Source organism: Thamnophis sirtalis, unplaced genomic scaffold (assembly GCF_051295495.1).
Source record: "Thamnophis sirtalis isolate CommonGarterSnake01/CBP01778 unplaced genomic scaffold, rThaSir2_p1.2 scaffold_2, whole genome shotgun sequence".
Classification (NCBI taxonomy): domain Eukaryota; kingdom Metazoa; phylum Chordata; class Lepidosauria; order Squamata; family Natricidae; genus Thamnophis; species Thamnophis sirtalis.
Genome location: NW_028261382.1, coordinates 57,596,230 through 57,610,823, shown reverse-complemented (window position 1 = coordinate 57,610,823; position 14,594 = coordinate 57,596,230). Strand labels below are relative to the sequence as shown.

The window sequence follows — 14,594 nt, the reverse complement described above, 5'->3', positions numbered from 1 at the left end:
ATTCTCCAGCCATGGAAGGGGAAGGGGAAAGGAGGGAAAGGAGGGAAGAGGGAAGAGAAGGAAAGGAAAGAAAAGGAGGAAGGGAAGGATAGGATAGGGATAGGGAAAGGGGAAAACAAAACGGATAAGAAAGGAAAAGAAAGGAGAGGAAAGGAAAGGAAAGGAGAAAAGAAAGGAAAGGAGAAAGGAAAATGGAAAGGAAAGAAAAAAGGAAAGGAAAAAGGAAAGGAAAAGAAAAGAAAGGAGAAAGGAAAATGGAAAGGAAAGGAAAGGAGAAAGGAAAGGAAAATGGAAAGGAAAGAAGAAAGGAGAGGAAAGGAGAAAGGAAAGGAAAGGAGAAAGGAAGGGAAAGGAGAAAGGAAAGGAGAAAGGAAAATGTAAAGGAAAGGAAAGGAAAGGAAAATGGAAAGGAAAAGAAAAGAAAAGAAAGGAGAAAGGAAAGGAAAATGGAAAGGAAAAGAAAAGAAAGGAGAAAGGAGAAAAGAGAAAGAAGAAAGGAAATGAAAATGGAAAGGAGAAAGGAAAGGAAAATGGAAAGGAAAGAAGAAAGGAAAGGAAAGGAGAAAGGAAAGGAAAATGGAAAGGAAAGGAGAAAGGGAAGGGAAGGAAGAAAAGGAAAGAAAGAGAAGAGAAAGGAAAGGAAAATGGAAAGGAAAAGAAAAGAAAGGAGAAAGGAGAAAAGAGAAAGAAGAAAGGAAAGGAAAATGGAAAGGAGAAAGGAAAGGAAAATGGAAAGGAAAGGAGAAAGGGAAGAAAAGGAAAGAAAGAGAAGGGAAAGGAAAGGAAAGGAAAATGGAAAGGAGAAAGGGAAGGGAAGGGAAGGGAAGAAAAGGAAAGAAAGAGAAGGGAAAGGAAAGGAGAAAGGAAAGGAAAATGGAAAGGAAAGGAGGAAGGGAAGGAAAGGGAAGGAAGAGAGACATTTGGTTTTACTATGCAATCATTGATATTTGGGGGTAGTATTTTACAGAATGTTGTCATTTTAACAAACTGAGAATCAGCATCACGTCTTCTTTCAGCTGTCGTATTTATTACTTTTTATGTTTTGGTAGCATTTATATAGCCTTTTAAATATTTTTTAATACTGGAAGCTGCCCAGTTATCCCCAGGATAAGATGGGGGCCCCCAGAAACTTAATAGTAATCGTTACAAAAACTAAAAGCAAATGGGTGGATTTTCTAGCGCTGTAGTTTTCGTTTTCTAGCGCAGGGTCTGGTTTGCTCTTTGTCTTACCTACATCTCGAGGAAAATAAAAGACACACACACACACACACACACACACACACACCCCAGACAGGCCAAAAGAAGCTGTTTGCTCATGACAAGCTTGGCCCGGGCTGCAGCCTGGCACTCGTGCCTCCAAGCTGCAGCTCCGCGAGGAATTGAAGCCATCGTTTTAATGGGCACCGCAATCCAAGGCCTCCTAATGCAGTGAAGGTTATCGGCCAACTTTCCCACATAAAGGCAAGTGTGAGCGTGTGTGTGTGTGCGTGTGTGTGTGTGTAGAGAGGATTAGAATTTCTCTCAAAAAGAAAGAGAGAGAGAGAGAGAAAGAAAGGAGAGGGGGGAAAATAAAAGAGCTGGGCACAGCTGCTTAATTTCCAGGAAGCTTTTAAAAGACAATATTAGGACGGGGGGCTCGCGGTTAACTTACCGTCCTCGTACGCCGACGCAGCCAGGGAGCTGTTTATTCTCACAAAGGAGGCATGTGGCCGGGGGCCAGGCTCCACCGAGCCGTGCTCTGCTTCCAGGACGGGGGCCGAATAGTCCCAGGTGCGTGTGTCCCACAGCTTCACATCGCCCGACGTGTACCTGGAACAGGAAGGCAAGCATGGGGTCCAAAATCTGCGGGAGTCGCCAGGCCTCTTGGGTGGCAAGTGTGGGGTTTGGTTCGGGTCCAAGGTCCCTTCCTGGGGGGAGGGGGGGAGAGGCCTCCTCTGCAAAAAAGAGTAGGGGTCTCCTTCCTTGGCTCCTGCCTGCTCGCTCTCTCTCTATGTGTGTGTGTGTATCTCTATGTATATGTATGTGGGATTTGAACTTGGGCTGTTTTTACATATTAGGCAGTTACATTAACCTCTAAGCCACAAGCTCTCCTCCCTTATCAGCTGAGCCAGGGGAATGATTTAAGTGGTGTTTTTTTTTTTGTCTGCCTGGAAGGCTCCTGGAGGGGGGCTGAAAGGCAAAAGGGAAGCAGTATGCTCCCTCCCATATTTGTGTATACCAGGTGCTTTGACAAAAGAAAAACTTAACACACACACACACACACCCTGAAGCCTTAGGTGGTACACCTCTGAATCAAGAATTAATGCTGCATGACCTTAGTGCATGCAACTTGTGCATGCAACTTTCTCCAACTGAGAACTAACTGCTCTGTCCTGCTTTCAAAACTGACAGGAAGAACTGTGAGGGGGAGGAAATCAAATCAAAACAAAATTGGCAGCCGAATCCCGGGATTTTTTTAAAAAGCTGAAACCCCTGCAGATGGTGCCCCGATGCTCATTTCTCTTCGCAGTCCCGTAAGACGTGAAGCGATGATGCCGTTTCTTGGGAAACTCGAGCCGACCTGGGCTCGACGGCGTAAAAGGATGGGCTCAAAAGTGAAGGAAGGTGGGTTGTTAAAAGCCTCCCCACCCCCCCCACCCCCGCCTTTAATGAAATCCATTTGATCAACCTGTCACTGAAGGATGGAGTCGACCTCCGGCCCAGCCCTATCCTGGTTCACCTGTGAGATTCCTTCAGCAGAGGTGTTTGTCAAGGCAGCTGATTTCCATCTCCCCCCCCCCACGCCCCACTTTGAAACCTGACCTCTTCCTCCCCTTAGTGGTGATGATGATGTCATCTATATTTGTTGCTAATGAAGAGGGGTCTGTAAATGAGAAGGGGCAAGGAGGGAGGGGGATAAATGGGAGAAGTTGCCTGAAAATAATCCATTTTTCTCTCTCTCTCTCTCCCTCTCTCCTCCTCTCTCCTTCTCTCTCATCTCCCTCTCTCTCTCTTTCTCTCTCCCTCTCTTTCTCCCTCTCTTTCTCTCCCTCTCTCTTTCTCCCACCCTCACTCCTTCCCTCTCTCCCTCTTCCTCTCTCTCTCTTTCTCCCTCTCTTATTCTCTCTTTCTCTCTCCCTCTCTCATTCTCCCTCTCTCATTCTCCCTTTCTCTTTCTCCTTTCCTTTCTCTCCCTCTCTCTTTCTCCCTCCCTCACTCCTTCCCTCTCTCTCTCTGTCCTCTCTCTTTCTCTCTCTCCCTCCCTCTCAGTTCCTCTCTCCCTTTCTCTCATTTTCCTCTCTCTCTCTCTTTCCCTCTTTTTCCCTCTCTCTTTCTCCCACCCTCACTCCTTCCCTCTCTCCCTCTTCCTCCCTCTTTCTCCCTCTCTTATTCTCTCTTTCTCTCTCCCTCTCTCATTCTCCCTCTCTCATTCTCCCTCTTTCTCTTTCTCCTTTCCTCTTTCTCTCCCTCTCTCTTTCTCCCTCCCTCCCTCCTTCCCTCTCTCTCTCCGTCTTCCTCTCTCTTTCTCTCTCTCCCTCCCTCTCTCTTCCTCTCTCCCTTTCTCTCATTTTCCTCTCTCTCTCTCTTTCCCTCTTTCTCCCTCTCTCTTTCTCTCCTTCTCTCTTTCTCCCTCCCTCACTCCTTCCCTCTCTCTCCCTCCCTCTCTCTCTCTCCCTCTTCCTCTCTCTCCCTTTTTCTCCCATTCCAGGAAAAAAGGCATGAAGAGCAACGATCAGAAACAAAGACAAGGGAAAACGAAACTATGCACACCTATGGAAGCCAAAGATGGGGCAAAATCTTAGAATTGTAGGGCTGGAAGGGACCTTGGAGGTCTTCTAGTCCAACCCCTTTGCCCAAGGCAGGAGACCTTTCTTTCATGCCGGACAAACGAATGCCCAATCTTCCCTCCAGATTTCTCAGTTTCACTTAATTTCAGCAGGTTCACACAGAAAAGAGGGTGCCCTTGGAAAGGATGTGGGCCTTGGGCCAGTCACTCTCTCTTAGCCCAACCAGGGGTGGGATTCAGCTGGTTCGGGCAAAATGGATGCTAATTTTACATCTGGTTTGCCGAACCAGTAGTGGGAAGGACTGGCTGGCCCCGTCCAACCCTCTCCTCCCCTCCCGGAGTCTCAACGTGGCCTGTTCATCATGCCAGGCAAGTCCAGGGCCTGCATGGAGGCTCCGGGAGGGAGTAAAATGGGCCTCCCGGAAGTTTGGAAGCCTGGAAGGGCGAAAACACCACAGCCCCACCGTGGTGCAGGAGGCCGAGTACCACCACCCCTGCGTGCAAGCAACTGGCTGAGAACCCGTTGCTGAAATTTTTCAATCCCATCCCTGAGCCCAACACACCTCACAAAGTTGGGGTTGTGGGGCGAATAGAAGGAGTAAGATAGATTTGCTGCTTTCAGCAGTTTAAAGGGTGTTTAAGTCATCCTTATTTCTTTCAAAGAACACTAAAAATACTTATCAGGGATCAGAAATTGGCTTCATTTTATTTCTGTTGCAAGAATTGTATACACTGGAGAGAGGTAAAACTATCACCTAATAGAGAGCATTATCCATTTATCTATCTACCTACTTATCTATCTGTCATCTGTCTGTCTGTCTGTCTGTCTGTCTGTCTGTCTATCTATCTATCTATCTATCTATCTATCATCTATCTATCTATCTATCTATCTATCTATCTATCATCTATCTATCTATCTACCTACCTACCTGTCTGTCTGTCATCTATCTACCTACCTACCTACCTACCTATTTATCTGTCATCTATCTATCTATCTATCTATCTATCTATCTATCTATCTATCTATCTATCTATCTATCTATCTATCATCTATCTATCATCTATCTATCTATCTATCTATCTATCTATCTATCTATCTATCTATCTATCTATCTATCTATCTATCTATCTATCTATGGCTGTGTGTGTGTATGTGTGTTTGTGTGTGTCAGCATAATTCTGGAACACCTCAAGCAATTGCAACCAAACTTGGTACACAGATGACTTATCCACTGGAAACAAATACTGTGGGGGGTAAGACAATCCTAACACCCCCCCCAGGGTGTGTGTTCTGTTAAGATACAGCCTGTTGTGCCTTAAAGTGGCTTCTACTGTACAGCGCAGTGGAGTTGCCATGGTAACGGTTTCACAGTACTCCATAAGGGGGCTCCCTCTGGTAAGGTGGAAAATCCAACATGAATAAATACCCGGGTAATGCCGGGCTATCGGCTGGTATTTAAAAAAAAAGAGGAGGAGGAGGGCATGCTATATATACCATCTGGAGCGCCTGAACAAAGCATAGGACACAACCCTAAAAATACTTACACAGGTACATGACCTGATGCCCAGAGTCATCGGGAGGGGAGGGGGGGTTAGACTAGATGACCTACAAGGTCCTTTTGAACTCTGCTAAGAGTCGCCAGTACCCGAAAAAGCTTTGATAAGACCACGGGAAGCTGCTGCTAAATTTCAATGTTTAACGCGAGAAGAAAATAAAATTCATGGGGAAGGATCGTGGCAGCCGTATTTAATGGGTTTCACTCAATTTCACCTGTCTTGTTTTCTCCCCAACTTTTGAACAAGTGGCCCCCAGCAAGGCTTTAGCTGAACTGAGACTAAATGCAGAAGTCCGCCTCAATAGCAATTATTTAAAATGAACTGTGTCTGAAGAGGAAGGGAGAGAAATGTATTTTACCAGATGCCTCTCTTGCAGCCATGAAAGACCATGCTCTAAAGCTGGGGAGCATTGAAACAAGGACAGCTGAGCCTCAACCCCACTCGATGGGCTGTTTTAGATTTGCATGTCCTTCTCCCCTAATTAAATATGCAAATAAAAATGGGCAATGGGGTTTCGAGAATAGCTGGGCCCAAGGCGGAAATTACCATCCAGCAAAAAAAAAAAACAGCTGGAGAACTTCCTTTCATCTCGCTGATAAGAGCAACTGTCCTTCTCCAACCTCCGTCTCTCTCCACCAAGGCATGGAGGCATCGATTAAAAAAACACGCCACCATGTTGAGACTCTGGAAAGAGTGCAGAGAAGAGCAACAAAGAGGATTAGAGATTAGGAGGTTAAAACATATGAAGAACGGTTGCAGGAACTGGGTATTTCTAAGTCTAGTGAAAAGAAGGACTAGGGGAGACAGGATAGCAGTGTTCCAATATCTCAGGGGCTGCCACAAAGAAGAGGGAGTCAAGCTATTCTCCAAGGCACCTGAGGGTAGAACAAGAAACAATGGGTGGAAACTAATCAAGGAGAGAAGCAACTTAGAACTAAGGAGAAATTTCCTGACAGTGAGAACAATTAACCAGTGGAACAGCTTGCCTCCAGAAGTTGTGAATGCTCCAACACTGGAAGATTTTAAGAAGAGGTTGGACAGCCACTTGTCTGGAATGGCATAAGGTCTCCTGCTTGAGCCGGGGGTTGGACTAGAAGACCTCCAAGGTCTCTTCCAACTGTGTTACTCTGTAAAAAAATAAAAGGTTCCCCTCACACATATGTGCTATTCTTTCCTGACTCTAGGGGGCGGTGCTCATCTCTGTTTCAAAGCCGGAGAGCCAGCGCTATCCGAAGACGTCTCCGTGGTCATGGGGCCGGCATGACTCAATGCCGAAGGCGCACGAACGCTGTTCCCTTCCCACCAAAGGTGGTCCCTATTTTTCTACTTGCATTTTTTAGGTGCTTTCGAACTGCTAGGTTGCCAGAAGCTGGGACAAGTCACGGGGGCTCACCCCGTTACGCGGAACTATGGATTCAAACTGCCGAGCTTTCTGATTGACAAGCTCAGTGTTTTAGCCCTTTGTTATTCTGCTTTATTTATTTATTCTTTTTTTTTTATGCCGTTACTTAGCGGCAAATCATGGGGTTCTTTGATAGTACCTATCTTACAACCAAGTAAAATCTCGTTTGCGATTTGAGGGGCAGAGGAGAATGGCGTGGGACGGGATGAAGGATGTAAGGAGGACATCGGTGGCCTGAACCGGGACGGAGGGAGAACGGCGGCGTGGAGTCTGAACGAGGGATGGAGGAAGAACAATGTGGATCTGAAGGGCTCCCTCCTTCCTTCGTTCTGCTCAGACATTGCACACACCTCCATCTGGGGAGGTGTGTTTGTGTTTTTTTTCCACACTCTGCCCGGCAGTTGTTGTTTGGAGTGTCAGACCTTGGATTCTTTTCATTGGAGACGGGGATGTTTTGCGGTTACCTCACTCCCCAATCAATGCGGCGCGCGCACAAACCCCCCGGCAGCCTTCCGCGCGGAGGGCACCTCGGAGGGGCTTAAAGCAACAGGGTCCCTGGTCACGTGGGCCTCTGTTTCAAAACAATACAATGCCACCTTCTGCCTCCCCGCTCTGCTCCCCCCCTCCCTCCCCAAACTATAGAAAAATGCTGTAAAACGCAAAGCTTTTCAAGGACACTTCCCAGTCGCAAGCAATTAGCGTGCACCGGCAGGCTTGAAAGTGGGGGTGGCGGAGGGGGGGGGAGAGGAAAAAAATTGTATCTGCAGATTGAAATTTGAGTTGTTCCTTTCATCCTTCCACTTTAGAGCTTAAATTCTCCCTCCTGCCTTAAGCAAAAAAACTGAGTGGTAGATTACCGAAAAAAGAATAGCGACTTTGATCTGTTTCGCTCGAGTTTTTCTAGCCTCCCCCCCCCCCCAGCCATGTCTAGTCACTTGATGAAAATATGTCATCCTTGTTCTTCTTTTCTCTTTCTCTCTCTCTCTCTCTCTCTCTCTCTCTCTCTCTCTCTCTCTCTCTCTCTCTCTCTCTCCTTCTCTCCTCCTTCTCCAGTATGCACGAGGCAGCCCACAGGGAAGAATGAGCAGGTAAGCGTTCAGCAATCTTATTTTTTTGTAACACAACACCGAGAAACAAAATAAAGAGCACAATTCAGTAGCAAGGGATGTACGGGAAGTGAATTCCTGCCTGCCACTTATTTAAAGTTGTGGTTTGCTTATACATTAAACCATAGATGGTTGCTATGCAAAAAAGAAGGCGAGGCATAAGCCATGATGGAGCACGTAAACCACGATAGACCACTGTGGTTTATTGAATAATTAAATGAATAATTAAACCACAGTGCTCTATATAGCACCAACTGTGGTTTAATTATTCATTAAAGCACAGTTGGTGCTATACAAAAAAGAAGGCGAGACATAAGCCATGATGGAGGACATAAACCACGATAGACCACTGTGGTTTATTGAATAATTAAGCCACAGTGCTCTATATAGCACCAATTGTGGTTTAATTATTCATTAAAGCACAGTTGGTGCTATATAAAAGAAGGTAAGGCATAAGCCATGATAGAGAACATAAGCCATGATAGACCACTGTGGCTTAATGAATAATTAAACCACAGTTGGTTGCTATACAAAAAGAAGGCAAGGCACAAGCCATGATAGAGCACATAAACCATGATAGACCACTATGGTTTAATTATTCATTAAACTACTCATTAATTATCATTAAATTATTCAATGAGCATTATTCATTAAACAATTGACTGCTATACAAAAAGAAGGGCATAAACCATGATTGATTGGCTACAATATACGGGTTCGGCCATCACACTAAATCATTGAAAACTGGATCAAGACTTAAGAGCAGAGTAGGTCTGCATTACTCTAAGCACTGATTAGCAATTGAATGTGGTTGTGCAGAGAATTAAGACCCACTACATGACGACTTAATGTGATGTGTGGGTCAAGTTTAAGACTGGCTTAAATTATTTTCGGCCTGAGATTTTGGACAGCCGTTGCCTAAGAGAGCTGTGAAAATATTTACAAACTCCTCGTATTCTGGACATGAATTGTTTCAACTCCTACCCTCAAAACGATGCTTTTGAGAACTGCACTCCCAAGATAACTAGACACAAGGACAGTTTTTTCACCGAACGCCATCACTCTGCTAAACAAATAATTCCCTCCCCACTGTCAAACTATTGACTAAGTCTGCATTATTATTACTATTAGTCTTCTCATCGTTCCTATCCCCCATCTCCTCCCACTTATGACTGCAGGACTGTAACTCTGCTGCTTGTATCCTTACGATTTATATTGATATTGATTGTTTCCTGATTGCTTATTTGTACCTTATGATTATCATTAAGTGTTGTACCTTATGATTCTTGACGAATGTAATATGCACCAAAGACAAATTCCTTGCGTGTCCAATCACACTTGGCCAATAACGAATTCTATTCTATTCTAGTCCTTATTTTGCTCTATTCTATTTATATTGATATTGTTTCCTGTTGCTTATTTGCAGTCTATGGCTATCATTAAGTTTTGTACCTTATGATTCTTGATGAATGTATCTTGTCTTTCTATGAACACTGAGAGCATATGCACCAAAGACAAATTCCTTGTGTGTCCAATCACATTTGGCCAATAACGAATTCTATTCTATTCTAGTCCTTATTTTGCTCTATTCTATTTATATTGATATTGTTTCCTGTTGCTTATTTGCAGTCTATGGCTATCATTAAGTTTTGTACCTTATGATTCTTGATGAATGTATCTTGTCTTTCTATGAACACTGAGAGCATCTGCACCAAAGACAAATTCTTTGCGTGTCCAATCACATTTGGCCAATAAAGAATTCTATTCTATTCTATTCTATTCCTTATTTTGCTCTATTCTATTTATATTGATATTGTTTCCTGATTGCTTATTTGCAATCTATGACTTTCATTAAGTTTTGTACCTTATGATTCTTGACGAATGTATCTTGTTTTTCTATGTACAGTGAGAGCATATGCACCAAAGACAAATTCCTTGTGTGTCTAATCACACTTGGCCAAAAGAACGCTATCCATCCATCCATCCATCCATCCATCCATCCATCCATCCATAATGGATAGGGGTTAGTTAAACCACTAACCTACATGGCAGCTTCATCTGATCCAAGGCAACCGAAACATCGTTTTAATTGATTAATGGCGTTATCTGTGCTATTCCCCAAGGACCACTGACTCAATCTTCATAATGGCAGCTTCAAAATACACAAATGATATCATTTGCGTTATGACATCTGCGTAATGACATCATTACCTAAGAAGACATTAAGGAGGCCTTCTGCATAATGGCAACATTACCCAGAGAACCACGCTATGGAATTTCCTCCGTGGCGGGCAAATGTGTGCTCAGCCGAGATCCAGAAAAGCGAGATTGCGCTGTATTTCCTTTAGTTAAAAAACAGAACAAAAAACCGAACAGTTCCTGAGATGGACTGTATTTTTTTATTTTTCTCAGCAAAGAAAAGAATTGTATGATAGGCTCGCACCTCTAGATGGCTTTGGTGTGTGTGTGTCAAGAAAGCAAGGCAGTTAACAACTGTTAATGCCCAGGAGATCCCACACTCTCGTTACGGGATTCTAAAATTAGCCCTGTTGATTCGCAGTGATCAACCACAACAGAGGAGTCACGCCATCTCTTGCTGCTAAAATAATCTCTTATTAGATACGAGCTCTCTTGTAGGATCAGATCTGCTTGATCCTGTATCCAGCCCGCAGAAGGACCAAGGAAAGGGAGAAGACCACAACCGAGACTCGTCCACAAAGAACCATATTTATCAGAAATGGTGTAGGGTCTCCTACTTGGCAGGGGGTTGGACTAGATGACTCACAAGGCCCCCTTCCAACTCTGTTAAATCTACCACTGGAAACTTGCCATGGAAGCCCTTAACAATTCCTACAAAATTCTCGATTTTAAGCCGCTGTGTTGTGGCCTGCCAGCGCCTAGCAGAGCTGGCAGTAGAGTCGGACAGTGAGGGGGTTGAGGAGGAACAACAGCCAGGATTGGAGGCTGGGGAAGGCTCTGATGAGGGCTCTGCATCGGAGGCAGAGAGGGGGCCAGGGCCGTCTGACAATTCTCAGCTGCCTTCGGAGTTAGACATCAGTGAGGCAGAAGAACAGCTGGAGCCTGTTCTCAGTGTGCACAGAAGAAAAGAACAGCTCTGAAATCAGGATCAACTTGGGAGTAAAGCCACAGGTGGACGGTGAATGGCCCCTCCCATAGGAAATAAAAGAGCAGCGAAAGGAGAGGGGGCTTTTGCAGGAAACAATTCGTTCGTTCGTTCCTTTGTTTCAGGAGTGTAAAGATCTGTCCGTGAATCTCAGAGACTCTGTGCCCAGTCTTTCCTTCCACAGCACCTCATTTGGAAAATATTTACATGACAGCTTTCCAAGCTAGATAAGGTCTGTAGCCCTAAATTCACCTTTGAAAGACGGTTTGCCAGGTCTTGGCTGAATGTGAATGAGAGGAATTCACATCCGTTTAATAAAAGGGGTTTTGTCGGGACCAGGAATCTGCTTTGTGGTTTTTGGGGAAGCCTAGGTCAGAACACGCTGCAGGTTTTTTATACCTTCGGGCAGGTGTTCTAATCCCCTTCGTGCCATCAAATATTCCCTCGACCATGTCATCCTGATATCAACCTTGAAGCTGACCTGACCGAAGCCATTTCGACAGCTTCAGTGTTGCCACACTGGAGCTGATGGACAGGGAAGGAGGGGGGGAGGAATGGAGATCGCTTTGTAGCCAAAACAAAAATACTTTCTCTTGGGAACCAAGGACATTCTCACACCTGGTCAATGGGAGGTGGAGTGATGTCGCCAGGCAACGGGACACAGCACAGTGACTGGACCCTACGACTGACTGCTTTGAGAAAGTGTCAACCTTTTACTTTTAATTAAGTGAAAACTGTGGGATCTTCCAGAGCCGGCTTTCACCAGATCTGTGGCAATATGATGTATACAATAAAGCTATTGGTTGTGGAATTTACCTGCCTCAGAGTTTTTGCTTGCTATGGGTCTATTACTTGATCCCTGACATCTGACTTAGCAAAATGCCTGGGATAAAATACGTGCCACCTTGTCACGGGTAATATTTCAGCTGTATTTTCTCCTAATGCTCCAGAATGTTATTTATGCCTTCTGTACATACAGGTAGTCCTCGGCTTACGACAGTTCATTCTGTGACCGTTCAACGTTACAACAGCACTCCAAAAAGTGACTTATGATTGGTTTTCACACGTCCCACCGTTGCAGCTTCCCCAGTCAGCTGCCAAACGGCTGAATTTTGACCCCTTGACCCCCAGGGGTGCCACGACGGTCGTAAATATGAAAACGATCATAGGTCACTTTACTCAGGGCGGTTAAAACTTTTGAACGGTCGCTAAACGAACTGTCGTAAATCAAGCACTGCTAACTTTAACAATATCCTGGGTCTAACGAGAAAATAAATTAATAAAATGGGGAAATACCATAATCCCAATAAGTGCAGATTAGTCGATAGGTAATCTAAGATGAGATAATACAATTGTATCATTAACGTTAATTGTGTGTTAAAACATATTGTGGTCCCATGATGGATTAAATATTGTTAATAATTGGTGTTATTAGTAATCCCACACATTTGGAACATTGAAACCACGGTGGAATAATGAGTGATTTTCATAATAGTGAAGGACAATATCTAGGAAAGGATAACAAATAACGGGCGCAAATAAATGTTATTTATGTTTAAACGAATAAAGGGGGAAATGTAAAAGAAATATGAAATGAGATAAATATTGTCGAAGTTGGAAGATAAGAATTTCACATACTATTTTTATTATTATTGTTAACGTTGTCCAAAAAAAGATTTTGAACTTAATAACGGCAGCAAGACTGTTGGTGGCGCAATACTGGAAGAAGGAAGATTTGCCTACTATTCAAGAATGGACATTAAAAGTAACAAACCTAGCAGAGATGGCTAAAATATCAGCATATCTCAAGGACCACTCAAATGAGAGATATAAACTGGAGTGGAGAAGATGGATTGACTATACTCAAAATAAATACGGGACTAAGAAATTCCAGATAGTTTATGAGTGAAAAAGCAAGGAATGCTATAATCTGTTTAGAGTTAGCCTAACAAAAGAGGAGTTAAAGCTCAAATGAAAGATGATACTAACTTTCTTTAAGTTTATTTTAGAACATCTTTGTTAAAGACTTATACCCTGTATTTGTTCTGGGAAGTTGGGGGGGGGGGAAGGTTGGGGGGGGGGTTCTGATGGGGGAGGGGAGGTAAATATTTGGAAAAACCTTTTTTTAAAAATTTTCAACAAAAAAAGATTTGACCCAGTCAATGCAGCGTCAACAAATTATGTGTGTTTATTACTGGAAAACAAAATTTAAAAAAAACTATATGCAAAAAACCCCGCAATATCGCAGTCAACATCACATTTAGAGTTTCACAAAGCCTAAATCGATTTCCAAATTTTTTTTTATCCTGAAATAAGCAAACAAGCTACTTTGGGGATTTATTTCAAGGCGCCATCACTCAAAGAGGCTTGGCCTTGGCAGGGGATTGGGAGCGGGGGGGAAAAAATAAAAAATACACAAGACAATTGACTCTAATTTCAACTCCACAAAAACGCATCCTTAAAATGAAGTGTGGCTCTTAAACGGCCATACATTGATTTATTCGGCGGCCCGAGCCAATTTCACAGCTCCGATGACATCACCCCTTCTCTCGCGGCTGGCTGGTGTTGTGACTTAGGGACCATGAAGCCGCGGAAGAGGAGGGGGAGGCCTTCTCCCCCCTCCCCCTCCATGTTTAAACACACCGCCGTACAGGGTTAAGAGTAAGGAGATTAGCGATTATCCTGGGGGGAATCCATTTTTTGAAATTCCCCACTGTTTTCAGCGCAGAAACGAGGCTAATGAGGTTCATGACATCCAGAGGCTGAGAACGAATCACCCTTTTAAACCCTGCATTGCAGAAAAAAAAGTCTGGGTGGTGATAAATAGAAATGATGGGCCATTACAGGAGTACTGAAATCTTTCAATGACTCAGAAAACGCAGCACAGGGGAGATATTTAGAAACTACAATGCCAGGCCTGTTTCGGGCATTAAAAATCGTTTTGCCGTTAACGACTTTCATAGCCGAACCGTTTCTCTACTTAAAAGCCACAGCGATAAGTTTGTCTCTGCTTAATTATTATTTTTTTTTTATTTAAAATGGGCGGCGGGTAAAGCAAACCAGAATTACGTGATTCTCGTCCAACGGTATGCAACAGAGTGGGAAATTTCACATGCCAGTGAATGAAGTTCAGAATTATTATTATTATTGCGTGGTTAACCTTTGGTGAGATTCACAGCCTTTGGGGCTGGTTGGTAGCTCAACAGCTCGAGTCCTAACCAAGGACCTAGGAACTGTTAAGGTAACGTCGGAGGATATAAGCTGTTCCAAGTAGGGTGGTTTTTTGTAGAATCAGAATGTTCAAGTCTCATAAATTTAAAATTTCCAAATAGCGAGGTAGCCTTTTAGGTATTGCTCCAAGGGCTCCAATTACAATTGGGACAACACATGATTTCTTTTTCCACAGTCGTTCAACTTCAATTTGCAAGTCCCGGTATTTTGTGATTTTTTTCTTGCTGTTTATCTTCAATTGTGCATCTCCAGGTATTGCAATGTCAATGAACCATACTTTTTTCTTTTCAACTATTGTTATGTCAGGTGTGTTGTGGGCCAAGTGCCTGTCAGTCTGGATTCTGGAGTCCCACAAGATCTTGACTTTCTCATTCTCTAAAACCTTCTCAACCTGATGGTCCCAGTGGT

At 43.9% G+C, this 14,594-nt stretch overlaps 1 protein-coding gene across 1 annotated transcript in view; it reads right to left on the bottom strand.

Moving 5' to 3' along the window:
* FBXW8 (F-box and WD repeat domain containing 8) overlaps positions 1–14,594 on the bottom strand; it is an 82,283-nt gene that overhangs the window by 46,995 nt on the left and 20,694 nt on the right. Inside the window, exon 5 of the mRNA XM_087705671.1 lies at positions 1,652–1,809. Within this exon, the coding sequence (XP_087561797.1) occupies positions 1,652–1,809 (158 nt within the window). The remainder of the gene's footprint in view (positions 1–1,651; positions 1,810–14,594) is intronic.